The 14077-nt window shown below is 44.1% G+C and overlaps 1 protein-coding gene across 1 annotated transcript in view; it reads left to right on the plus strand.

The window, feature by feature from the left end:
• LOC147679786 (myoferlin-like) overlaps positions 1 to 14077 on the plus strand; it is a 3853508-nt gene that overhangs the window by 1025489 nt on the left and 2813942 nt on the right. Inside the window, exon 10 of the mRNA XM_086943347.1 lies at positions 4226 to 4407. Within this exon, the coding sequence (XP_086799473.1) occupies positions 4226 to 4407 (182 nt within the window). The remainder of the gene's footprint in view (positions 1 to 4225; positions 4408 to 14077) is intronic.

Below are 14077 nucleotides of genomic sequence, written 5' to 3' on the forward strand. Positions count from 1 at the left end.
CAAGGTGTCCAAAAAAGCCGGTGTGTTAATGCCCTTCCATTTCCTAATTTTCCCATCCGCTTGAAATGACTGTTTTATGCCTCTATCAATGGTAAGTATAAAATATATGAGAAAGTGTTCAGACCAGATGCAAGGAGTTATGGAGGAAATGGATAGGGAAAGGTTATGAGACCAAATTTGATCCAAACTGTGCCCTTTCTCATGAGTAGGAGAATGGATCTGTTAAATTAAATTCAAATCTAAAAGTAGGTCCTTAAGTTCTGCTGCCTGGGGGTCTACCTCAGTGTCATCAAACCAGAGATTAAAATCCCCAATTAGGACAATTTTTGAGTAATTTGTTACAAGAGAAGCCATTTGTTCGGCCAGTGAAACAGAAAAGGTAGGCATAGATTGAGGGGGTCGATAAATCAGAACTAATAATAGTGCTCCACTATCAGTGTCAGTCTTAAAAACGACATTCTCCGTGCTGGCCAGGACAAGAGATGGGAGTATAGTAAACTTGTGAGTGTTGTGAATGATGGCGGCTACTCCTCCCCCTTTTTACCCTGAAGATCGGTTGACAAATTAAAATATAATAGTCAGATGGAACAGAGGCCAAGATATCTGGTAATGAGTCCTGGTTTAGCCAAGTCTCAGTAAGAAGCATGATATCAGGTTTCTCAGATGTCAACAATAGAAATATGTCCATTTGGTGTTGAACCATAGACCGCGTGTTAAGATAAATGCAGTGAAGTTTAATCTGTGGTTTTAATGAAGGCTGAGGGGCAGTACATGGACCAGAAAGAATAGAATTACCAGCTGTACACTTGTTTTTAGAAATGCCATAAAGGGAAGTGCGTTTTAGTACATACGGGGGTATTTGCGGGCAAAGGTAATCGGAGGGTCTTAAAGTAAGTAAATCATTAGAGGAGTAAATATATGTTTGGCCATAAGTTTTGGCCCCTGGCCACGGCCGGCCGCGGACGGTCGCAGACGGGCTTAACTTAGGCGCACCTTCGGCGCGCCATCGTCGCGCCCACTGTGCTCCCGGATGCACATGGCGTTTTAAGCCCTGCCTCCCAGAAGAGCTAGACCGCTAGCTCCGGTCCAGCCCGATCAAAGATGGCGCCTCGCCCTCCACGCAAACGGCACCGTCAGCCGCGGTGGAACGGAGCGGGGTACAGTTCAAAATACACAGCTACACAGTGCACATAAATGGTAAGTGGTTTAAAAAATTTGTTTGAAAATAAGGCAAGACAGCTCGACATCTAAGTCATGCCAGTGCTGTCTTAAGCTATCAGCAAGTGACTGTGCGCGGTATAGCGCTGGGTATTACTATCGGTCGGTTCCCACAAAGAACCTCAGGTGCTGCCACCAACCTTAAGTCCTCGAGGGGCCCTGGGCTCTCGGTCGTTTTAAGCCCTGCCTCCCAAAAGAGCTAGACAGCTAGCTCCGGTCCAGCCCGATCAAAGATGGCGCCTCGCCCTTCACGCAAACGGCACTGTCAGCCGAGGTGGAACGGGGCGGGGTACAGTTCAAAATACACAGCTACACAGTGCACATAAATGGTAAGTAGTTTAAAATATTTAGTTTAAAAATAAGGCAAGACAGCCCGACATCTAAGTCATGCCAGCGCTGTCTTAAGCTATCAGCAAGTGACTGTGCGCGGTATAGCGCTGGGTATTACAATCGGTCGGTTCCCACAAAGAACCTCAGGTGCTGCCACAAACCTTAAGTCCTCCTGGTGGTATTGGTGGTGGTGATATTGGTATTGGTGGTGGTGGTACTTGTAATGTTGGTAGTGAAATTGTTGGCAGTGGTGGTATTGGTGGTGGTGGTAGAACTGGTGGTGGTGGTATTGGTAGTGGTATTGGTATTGGTAGTGGTATTGGTATTGGTTATGGTGGTTTTGGTGGTAGTGGTATTGGTGGTGGAAGTGGTATTGGTGGTGGTGGTATTGGTATTGGTAGTAGTGAAATTGGTGGTGGTTTTGGTGGTGATGGTGGTATTTGTGGTCATGGTGGTATTGAGGTATTGGTGGAGTTTGTGGTGGTGGTATTGGTGGTGGTATTGGTATTAGCGGTTGTGTTGGTATTGGTGGTGGTGGTGGTATTGGTGCGGGTGGTGTTTGTGATGGTGTTGATGGTGATGGGATTGGTGGTGATTGTATTGGTGGTGATTGTATTGGTGGTGGTGGCATTAGTGGTGGTATTGGTGGAGGTTGTGGTATTAGTGGTGGTGGTATTGGTAGTGGAGGTGTTGTTATTAATAAAACAGGCTTTTAAAAACAACCCATCAGCTGGCTTTAGTATAGATGACATGTAACACAGATGTGCTGTTGTCAGCTTCAGCCTGTTAACACACGATTATGTGCTACCTGGAATTCACATGACTTAATTCGCTAATCATTTCTAAATTCATTTTACTTGGGGGGTTGTTAGAGACACCAGATAATGCTGGGTCAAAGTGATTAAAAACAGGCGCCTGTGTTACGGGCGCGGCTGTGCTGCTTAAAATTTTTTTATTGGTTTCAGCTCAAGCAGCGCATGGATGGCCTGCAGTAAGAGAAAGAATAAAGTAAATAGTGCTTACAAACAAAAGAACAGATCCCGTGTAACAACCGAAGTAAAGGGGCCAGTAGCCATGGAAGGTTACAAATGAAGACAAAGCCGTACTAAGGAGGGACTAAAAAGCCTATTAACAAATCTGAAGGCAGCATTTATGAAAGTCAAAGACACAAGCTATTGAAAAAGGTTGAGAGCGGGCGCAGCTTCTCTTCCATACTCTACTACAGCAGGCTTGCAGAGCGAGCAGCGCATTTTTCGCTGCTGCTATGCTCGACCTAAAAAAGGGAGTTTAAGGCTTGACAAAGGAGCTATTTTGCCAATTCCATTTGGCAGTTTAAAACTGCCAACTGAATGCAATGGCAGAACTGGGACATGTTTTAGGGACTACTTAAGTGTGTGGCACAATAAGTACTGCAGGCCCACTAGTAAAATGTAATATACCAGCCTTAGGTATATGGTATACCACATTACTAGGGAATTACAACTAAATTAAATATGGCAATCAGGTGTAAGCCAATTTTACCATGTTTAACTGAAGGGGCACAAGTACTTTAGAACTGGTGAGGAGTGATAAAGTGTGCTAAGATCGAAAGCAAACACAAACAAATTCTGAAAACAGGAGGGTTGAAGCAAAAAAGTTTAGGGGTGACCCTGCAGAGAAGGCCAGATCTTACAGATATGAACCAGAAACATCCAAATACACAAATGGATTAGATTTTCACAATGCCTTCTGACAGAAATATAATCAGTTATGTCCTGCAAAGCCTGATGGTCTGCTTCGTGCTTACCAAGAGATTAAACCCTCTGATCAGGCAATCCTTCCTGGTTTGGGCTTCAGTGCAGTTCTCAGAGGGCTGGCTCACTGTTTGAGCACATGACGTCCACAGAAATGTCTTTTGTTCATTGGAATAAAATATTTGCTTGTATTCTCACTGACTGATACATTTAGTGAGTTACAGGCTTGCTTTGCTGCAAAGCAAGTAAATCTCTCATGATAGTCAAGGTTGTCTTAAGAATCATTTTTTAACTCATATTTTATGTAAATCTTTTGCTTCTTCAAAAAAGGAAACTACTTTATATAATCATGATATATGGAAAGCTTTATTATGGCGAGTTCTTTTTTTACTACCTTCCCAACTTCTTTGTTTTAAGTGTGTTGGTAAATATAATTATCTTTCATACGTCTTTTCATTAGGGGTGATGCCTTATTATAGTTTGTCTTCATGCTATGAGATTATATGTTTTTCTCCCCTCACAATAACCAAGGTATTGGTTTTTCTTTCTAATTTCTTTATCAATGTGGTGTGGTTACCATTATATCTGTCTCTTCAGTAACACCATTATCATTTGTATCTTGCTCCATTATTATCACAGTGCATGATATGACATTGACGTGGACATCTAATTATCATTACTGTAAATATCAATTCTGTAATTGCCTGCAATCTGAAATCATCTTAGTGTAGTGGAATGTTATTATCATACGCATCACATCCTACAGGATGTAGATGGATATCATCAGGATAGATGCCATTTTCTTCCTCATCTCACCATCGAGGTGCGGTTGAACAGATAAGCTTCTCCCTATCATTATTTTTGGGTACATGGAAATACAGTTATCTTCTGATTCCTATTATTATAGAGGCATGTGTTATACTATTCCATTCATCTTGTTGCAGATTCCTTCATCCAAGTTGCCTTCCTCCACGTGAGCCAATACACAGAGGCCAAGAAGGGGAGCCTGAACCCCAGATGGGACCAGACAATCCTGTTCCAAGAAGTGCTTATTTATGGAAACCTGCAGTCCATTCTGGAAGATCCCCCGTATGTTACTTTGGAACTGTTTGACAAGAACACCTTTGTAAGTCATAGGGTTATTTGAACATCCATGCATGCATGTATGTATGTGTTGTATATGTATATATATATATATGTATATATATATATATATATATATATATAGCAAACACAATAAGATGATGACGGAGTGCTGACACTTTTCAGACCCTCGTCCCAGTTACAGTTCTGAGTTTAATCACTAAGCCACCCCAGTTTGGACCCAGCCATATGCAAATCAGTCTTGACACTGTTCCTCATGGGATGAGTACAGCCCAACCTTCCAGGCCAGGCCCTCAATGGACTGGAAACAAGCACCCTGGGACCTGTTTCAGGGATTCACCCCTTATCAGTCAGGCTAGCCTGAAACCAGTGGCAAAGTGAGCAAGGGACCCACATCTGAGCATACCCTGGCCACTTAGGGTGAACATAGCAAACACAATAAGATGATGGATGGAGTGGTGAAACTTTTCAGACCTTCACCTTTCAGACCTTCACCCCCAGTCACAGATCTGGGTTTAATCCTTCATCGTTCTTCTTCTGCTCACTAAGCCACCCCAGTTTTGACCCAGCCATATGGAAATCAGTCTTGGCCTGGACCCTCATGAGATATATATGGCTTCACCCGCATTCTCTCCAGGATCTCCATTCCTGGCTGTGAGACCCGCCCTGCAGGACCGGAGGCCCCCGACAAAGTGGAGGAGTTTGTTGAAATATTATTGAGGGGGCATGGACCGCTTTCCGTCATCTGCCAGCGAAAATGGACTACCGCTGCAACTTGGCAGAGACGGCGAGAAAGGGAGAAAAGAGAGGGTGATTCCTCTCTTCTGTAACAGCGCAGAGGTAGCATTCACTGCAAGTATCAAGGAGCAACTGATTGGCACTAAGCAGTTTTTTCGATGAAATGTACCGATCAACAACAACACTGCAATTTCAAACTAAATCACGCTACTAAGCACAAATGTAATTTCCTATGCACGTTTGAAATGACTCTTTTGGTGCATTTTGGGGCCTGAAGTACACACTCCTTCTAAAGGCACGTGACCACTTGGATTTTAAATACAGCTCACCTTGAACAAGGCGTCTGTGACGCCAAAACGCGTAAGGAGATTTATGAGCATTGGTGCACTCGACACAAGACGAATAAAGTCAGCTACCTCATCAGTCGCTGTTGGGCTCATTGTTTTTGGCTTAACCCGCATTCTCTCCAGGATCACCATTCCTGGCTGTGAGACCCATCCTGCAGGACCGGAGGCCCTCGACAAAGTGGAGGAGTTTGTTGAAATTTTATTGAGGGGGCATGGACCGCTTTCCGTCATCTGCCAGCGAAAATGGACTACCGCTGCAACTTGGCAGAGACGGCGAGAAAGGGAGAAAAGAGAGGGCGATTCCTCTCTTCTGTAACAGCGCAGAGGCAGCATTCACTGCAAGTATCGAGAAGCAACTGATTGGCACTAAGCAGTTTCTACGTTGAAATGTACCGATCAACAACAACACTGAAATTTTGAACTAAATCACGCTACTAAGCACAAATGTAATTTCCTATGCACGTTTGAAATGACTCTTTTGGTGCATTTTGGGGCCTGTAGTACACACTCCTGCTAAAGGCACGTGACCACTTGGATTTTAAATACAGCTCACCTGCGATCAAGGTGTCTGTGATGCCGAAACTCGTAAGGAGATTTATGAGCATTGTTGCACTCGACACAAGACGAATATAGTCAGCTACCTCATCAATCGCTGTTGGGCTCATTGTTTTTGGCTTAACCCGCATTCTCTCCACGATCACCATTCCTGGCTGTGAGACCCATCCTGCAGAACCGGAGGCCCTCGACAAAGTGGAGGAGTTTGTTGAAATTTTATTGAGGGGGCATGGACCGCTTTCCGTCATCTGCCAGCGAAAATGGACTACCGCTGCAACTTGGCAGAGACGGCGAGAAAGGGAGAAAAGAGAGGGCGATTCCTCTCTTCTGTAACAGCGCAGAGGCAGCATTCACTGCAAGTATCGAGAAGCAACTGATTGGCACTAAGCAGTTTCTACGTTGAAATGTACCGATCAACAACAACACTGAAATTTTGAACTAAATCACGCTACTAAGCACAAATGTAATTTCCTATGCACGTTTGAAATGACTCTTTTGGTGCATTTTGGGGCCTGAAGTACACACTCCTGCTAAAGGCACGTGACCACTTGGATTTTAAATACAGCTCACCTGCGATCAAGGTGTCTGTGATGCCGAAACTCGTAAGGAGATTTATGAGCATTGTTGCACTCGACACAAGACGAATATAGTCAGCTACCTCATCAATCGCTGTTGGGCTCATTGTTTTTGGCTTAACCCGCATTCTCTCCACGATCACCATTCCTAGCTGTGAGACCCGCCCTGCAGGACCGGAGGCCCCCGACAAATTGGAGGAGTTTGTTGAAAAGAAAAAAAAAAAAAAATATATATATATATATATATATATATATATATATATATATATATATATATATATATATATATATATATATATATATATATATATATATATATATATATATATATATATATACTAATAATATAAAGAGAGAGCCCAAACCTTTGAGGCGGGTAATCTCAGGAACCACAGCACCAATCACAACACCCAATACAGCGTTGGAAAGGGCAGTTGCAGCAGAAGGACATAGGCTATACAGACGCCCACCATATACTTTTAAAAGGTAAAAGAACCGTGCCAGCAAAGTAGTCCCTTGTGGGCGTGTCTGCGTTGTGCTGTGGGCGTGTGCTGGGGGCGTGACAAACACTGGGGGCGTGTGGTACGGTCCACCCTTCATTCCATGTCTCATATTGTGTGCTAATCCCACCCTGCTCCCTTTAAATACCCCTGCACCCCATGATCATAACCCACCCTTACTCCTTAAAATACCCCAACACCCTTAAACACTAACCCATCATCTTAACCCTATAAATATACCCTGTACCCCAAAACCCAAACCTATCACTAAACCCTAAAAATACCCCTGTACCCCAAAACCCAAACCTAGCCCTGAACCCTATAAATACCCCTGTACCTCAAAACCCAAACCTACCCCTGAACCCTAAAAATACCACTGTACCCCAAAACCCAAACCTAGCCCTGAACCCTAAAAATACCCCTGTACCCCAAAACACAAACCTACCCCTGAACCCTAAAATACCCCTGTACCCCAAAACACAAACCTAGCCCTGAACCCTTAAAATACCCATAAACCCCAAAACACAAACCTACCCCTGAACCCGAAAAATACCCCTGTACCCCAAAACCCAAACCTACCCCTGAACCCTATAAATACCCCTGTACCCCAAAACCCAAACCTACCCCTGACCCCTAAAATACCCCTGTACCCCAAAACCCAAACCTAGCCCTGAACCCTAAAAATACCACTGTACCCTAAAACCCAAACCTACCCCATAACCCTAAAATACCCCTGTACCCCAAAACACAAACCTATCCCTGAACCCTTAAAATACCCCAAAACCCAAACCTACCCCTGAACCCTAAAAATACCCCTGTACCCCAAAACCCAAACCTAGCCCTGAACCCTAAAAATACCCCTGTACCCCAAAACCCAAACCTACCCCTGAACCCTAAAATACCTCTGTACCCCAAAACCCAAACCTAGCCCTGAACCCTAAAAATACTCCTGTACCCCAAAACCCAAACCTAGCCCCGAACCCTTAAAATACCCCTGTACCCTAAAACTAGCCCTGAACCCTAAAAATACCACTGTACCCCAAAACCCAAACCTACCTCTGAACCCTAAAATTCCCCTGTACCCCAAAACACAAACCTAGCCCTGAACCCTTAAAATACCCCTTTACCCCAAAACCCAAACCTACCCCTGAACCCTAGAAATACCCCTGTACCCCAAAACCCAAACCTACCCCTGAACCCTTTAATACCTCTGAACCCCAAAACCCAAACCTACCCCTGAACCCTAAAAATACCCCTGTACCCCAAAACCCAAACCTAGCCCGAACCCTTAAAATACCCCTGTATCCCAAAACCCAAACCTACCCCTGAACCCTAAAAATACCCCTATACCCCAAAACTATATCTGAACCCTAATAATACCCCTGTACCCCAAAACCCAAACCTAGACCTGAACCCTAAAAATACCCCTGTACCCCAAAACCCAAACCTAGCCCTGAACCCTAAAAATACCCCTGTACCCCAAAACCCATACCTATCCCTAAACCCTAAAACTACCCCTGTACCCCATAACCCAAAACTATATCTGAACCCTTAAAATACCCAAACACCCCAAAACATATACCTCAGTACCCCAAAACATATACCCCTATACCCATACTTACCTTATCCAAACATTAAAAAAACATGCTTTTACCATTCGTGCATTTACAACGAATTTTGTTGTAAATGTATGCGTAGTAAAAGCATATAAAATGTAATGCCATGCGTTATAATGGCATTGCGGAGTCATGGTACTTTCTAAATGAAAGTATGTGGAGTGATGGTATGCGGAAAGAAAGTTGCGGAATAATCGGTGTTTACCCTCTCCCGGTAAGTACATTGGTGGCACGGCGGCCCACATCTCCAGCAACATACTCATATTTTTTCACCACCCATTTGAAAAATGCACAGGTCTGTCTCATTGATGGCCAGCACCAACATACACTTTTAGACACACTTCCCGCCACAAGTTCTAGAATTGCGAACTTTAGAGCTGGAGAGCTGCGTTCGAGTCTCGGCATCAGCTCAATATCCTGTGATTCCAGGCAAATCGCTTTGTCTCCCCGTGCCTACCACAAATGAATGTGTTCTTCTGTAATGTAAATTGTGCTCATGCCATGTTGTCGAGTTTGCGCTATATAATATTGCAAAGAAATATAAAGTAGGGAAACTCGAGTTCACTCTTAAGTGCATCAGCAGTGCACTGTGAATCGGAGCGTTTCACAGGCCTGTCACAGATAAGAAATGCTATCAAAACGAAATCCTACAAAACAATATACTACTGGCCGGCAGCAATTCATACCCGGACCACGTCGGCACAGGCTGCTAACAACAATGAAATCATAAACCAAGGACTTATAGAAATTGAAGACTCACTGTATCTATTAAGCGAGAAGTCCTTACAAGATTTCAGCCTGCCGCCAGCGGTCCGAACTAACCTGACTGGATACCACAATATCGCTACCACACACAATATTCCAGAGCTAAATAACTACCTTGCTCAACACTTGCCTAACTTAGTTCCCGATCATCAACTCGCCTACAACACCATAGTTGATAGTGTTGAAAAGAAGCAAGGCAAACTATTGTTCATAGACGCCCCCGGTGGCACAGGAAAGACTTATCTAATCAACCTCATACTTGCCAAAGTTCGATCTTCTGGGAATTTGGCTCTAGCTGTTGTTTCATCTGGAATAGCTGCCACTTTGCTAACAGCTGGGAAAACAGCACATTCTACCTTTGAACTGCCTCTAACAGTTTCCCTTGAAAGGGATTCAATATGCTCTATTCGGAAAAACGGACTTTTGGGGACACTGCTTCAAAATGTGTCTCTTATCATGTGGGACGAATGTACAATGATACTAAAACCATTGCTGCCTAGCCTTTTTTTACCCGGACAACGTCGGGACGGGCCGCTAGTGTATATATATATATATATATATATATATACACTGACAAAGCTTTTACAGCGAAACTCGTCTGTCGAGGGTGAACGGGGTTTGAAATAAAGAATTTCACAACTGAATACCCGTGTGCTTGCCGTTTATCAACTAGGACTGGTTGATTTGTGCTGATATATATATATATATATATATAATATATATATATATATATCCATACTAATAATATAAAGAGAGAGCCCAAACCTTTGAGGCGGGTAATCTCAGGAACCACAGCATCAATCACAACACCCAATACAGCATTGGAAAGGGCAGTTGCAGCAGAAGGACATAGGCTATACAGACGCCCACCATATACATTTAAAAGGTAAAAGAACCGTGCCAGCAAAGTAGTCCCTTGTGGGCGTGTCTGCGTTGTGCTGTGGGCTTGTGCTGGAGGCGTGTGCTGGGGGCGTGACAAACACTGGGGGCGTGTGGTACGTTCCACCCTTCATGCCATGTCTCATATTGTGTGCTAATCCCACCCTGCTCCCTTTAAATACCCCTGCACCCCGTGATCATAACCCACCCTTACTCCTTAAAATACCCCAACACCCTTAAACACTAACCCATCTTAACCCTATAAATATACCCTGTACCCCAAAACCCAAACCTATCCCTAAACCCTAAAAATACCCCTGTACCCCAAATCCCAAACCTAGCCCTGAACCCTATAAATACCCCTATACCTCAAAACCCAAACCTACCCCTGAACCCTAAAAATACCCCAAACCCCAAACCTAGCCCTGAACCCAAAAAAATACCCCTGTACCCCAAAACCCAAACCTACCCCTGAACCCTAAAAATACCCCTGTACCCCAAAACCCAAACCTAGCCCTGAACCCTAAAAATACCCCTGTACCCCAAAACCCAAACCTACCCCTGAACCCTAAAATACCTCTGTACCCCAAAACCCAAACATAGCCCTGAACCCTAAAAATACCCCTGTACCCAAAAACCCAAACCTAGCCCTGAACCCTTAAAATACCCCTGTACCCCAAAACCCAAACCTACCCCTGAACCCTAAAAATACCCCTATACCCCAAAACCCAAAACTATATCTGAACCCTTAAAATACCCATGTACCCCAAAACCCAAACCTAGCCCTGAACCCTTAAAATACCCCTGTACCCCAAAACCCAAACCTAGCCCTGAACTCTAAAAATACCCCTGTACCCCAAAACCCATACCTATCCCTAAACCCTAAAACTACCCCTGTACCCCATAACCCAAAACTATATCTGAACCCTTAAAATACCCAAACACCCCAAAACATATACCTCAGTACCCCAAAACATATACCCCCATACCCATACTTACCTTATCCAAACATTTTTAAAAAACATGCTTTTATAATTCATGCATTTACAAAGAATTTCGTTGTAAATGTATGCGTAGTAAAAGCATATAAAATGTAATGCCATGCGTTATAATGGCATTGCGGAGTCATGGTACTTTCGTAATGAAAGTATGCGGAGTGATGGTATGCGGAAAGAAAGTTGCGAATAATCGGTGTTTACCCTTCCCCGGTAAGTACATTGGTGGCACGGCGGCCCACATCTCCAGCAACATACTCATATTTTTTCACCACCCATTTGAAAAATGCACAGGTCTCTCTCATTGATGGCCAGCACCAACATACACTTTTAGACACACCTCCCGCCACAAGTTCTAGAATTGCGAACTTTAGAGCTGGGGAGCTACGTTCGAATCTCGGCATCAGCTCAACATCCTGTGATTCCAGGCAAATCGCTTTGTCTCCCCGTGCCTACCACAAATGAGTGTGTTCTTCTGTTATGTAAATTGTGCTCATGCCATGTTGTCGAGTTTGCGCTATATAATATTGCAAAGAAATATAAAGTAGGGAAACTCGAGTTCACACACTACTGCACGCGCACTCTTAAGTGCATCAGCAGTGCACTGTGAATCGGAGCGTTTCACAGGCCTATCACAGATAAGAAATGCTATCAAAACGAAATCCTACAAAACAATATACTACTGGCCGGCAGCAATTCATACCCGGACAACGTCGGCACGGGCTGCTATCAACAATGAAATCATAAACCAAGGACTTATAGAAATTGAAGACTCACTGTATCTATTAAGCGAGAAGTCCTTACAAGATTTCAGCCTGCCGCCAGCGGTCCGAACTAACCTAACTGGATACCACAATATCGCTATACCGCACACAATATTCCAGAGCTAAATAACTACCTTGCTCAACACTTGCCTAACTTAGTTCCTGATCAACAACTCGCCTACAACACCATAGTTGATAGTGTTGAAAAGAAGCAAGGCAAACTATTGTTCATAGACGCCCCCGGTGGCACAGGAAAGACTTACCTAATCAACCTCATACTTGCCAAAGTTCGATCTTCTGTCAATTTGGCTCTAGCTGTTGCTTCATCTGGAATAGCTGCCACTTTGCTAACACCTGGGAAAACAGCACATTCTACCTTTGAACTGCCTCTAACAGTATTCAATATGCTCCATTTGGAAAAACGGACCTTTGGGGACACTGCTTCAAAATGTGTCATCTTATCATGTGGGACGAATGTACAATGATACTAAAACCATTGCTGCCTAGCCTTTTTTTACCCGGACAACGTCGCGACGGGCCGCTAGTATATATATAAAGTGAGTACAGTGTCAGAGACAAAGACACAGTCAGCCTGTGGCTGGAGGGCTACGTGGGTTGTTACTGCATCATGATGAAGTGTTCTTTCAAGTGGTGATTTGTCAGCTATTTCCTAATTTGGAGCAGGGCTGCTGTTATCCTGATGGATAAGGGGACATTAACCCAGATCCTAGGTGCATAGAAGCAGAAGGCATATTGCCTCTTTTTTTGCACACCTTGGTCTCCAGTCTCATGATGTCCTGGCTGCAGATGTAGAGAGCCACTAGAAATGGTGAGGTTGTCAGGCAGGCAGGGTGCTGGTCCTGGTGGCTTTGTAGATGATGCAGCTGGTTTGGAAGATGGTATAGGCTGGCAAGGCAAGCCGATGGAGTTCCATCTGGGTGGGGGTGATGTGGTCATATTTCTTCAGGATGTTAAAGAGGTGTGTTGCAGCACGTGGGATGTTGTAAGGGAGGTCGTTGTGGAGACCGTCAGGCTGTGGAGCGGGGCATTGTCACCATCCAAGATGTGCAGATATAAAGACTTGAACAGCAGCAATGAAGTTGCTTTCTAATAGGCATGTTTCACTTTCTTAAGGAGCAGAGCAAGTACCAGGCCTTTTTGATTTTGTTGTTGATGCATTCCTTGAGAGTGAAATGGTTGCCCAGGTCGAATTCAAGTTAGTTGGCATTGGGTGAAAGTTGAGGTTTGAATCCATCTAGGTTCCTGTTGGCCTTGCTGTTGTTTTGGTGAGTAGCAGAAATTCTCCGCTGGTGGGAATAAGCTTCAGGTAGGGGGTGAGCATACATGTATGGATAAGGTGCAGGTAGTGTTTGAGGTGTTGCTTATGTTCAGCAAAGGAGACGTTCAAATGTAATTGTGTGCCATTGGCATATAGGTTTATTTTTGATGTTATATGTCATTAGAGGTTGGGGAGGGTGTCTCTTGCTTGAGTTCTCTAGGAAGTTGAAGTTACCAAGGATAGTGGTGTGGGCATGTTGGAAGATATTGTAGTGAGGAGTTCTGAGAGCTTAGTTCAGTATGCCTGTAAATAAGAAGGAAAGTGGTAGACTTTGTTGCAGAAAGTGTGACGTGGTATTCAATGGGCTCCATTGAGTCCAGTGTTTCTTGCTTCCCTATAGTGCTTGGATAGAAGGACTTATGGATGATGGTGTGGCCACCTCCCTTTTTATGAGACGGTCTCCCCACTGGATGCTGTAGCCTATGGTAAGGAGGATGTCTAGGATGTGTGGATTAACGAAGTACCTGTGATGAAAGGTGCATCATGGCTGTGATAGGTAATGAGGCTTGCGACATGTGGAGCATGGAGTATGACGATATGGTTCGATGAGCAGGACATTGAACTTATGTAGTTTACGGCTGTGTTATTAGTGAAACATGTATGAGCTTGGATCTATGTA

This window comes from Lissotriton vulgaris, chromosome 11, assembly GCF_964263255.1.
Source record: "Lissotriton vulgaris chromosome 11, aLisVul1.2, whole genome shotgun sequence".
NCBI classification, from domain to species: domain Eukaryota; kingdom Metazoa; phylum Chordata; class Amphibia; order Caudata; family Salamandridae; genus Lissotriton; species Lissotriton vulgaris.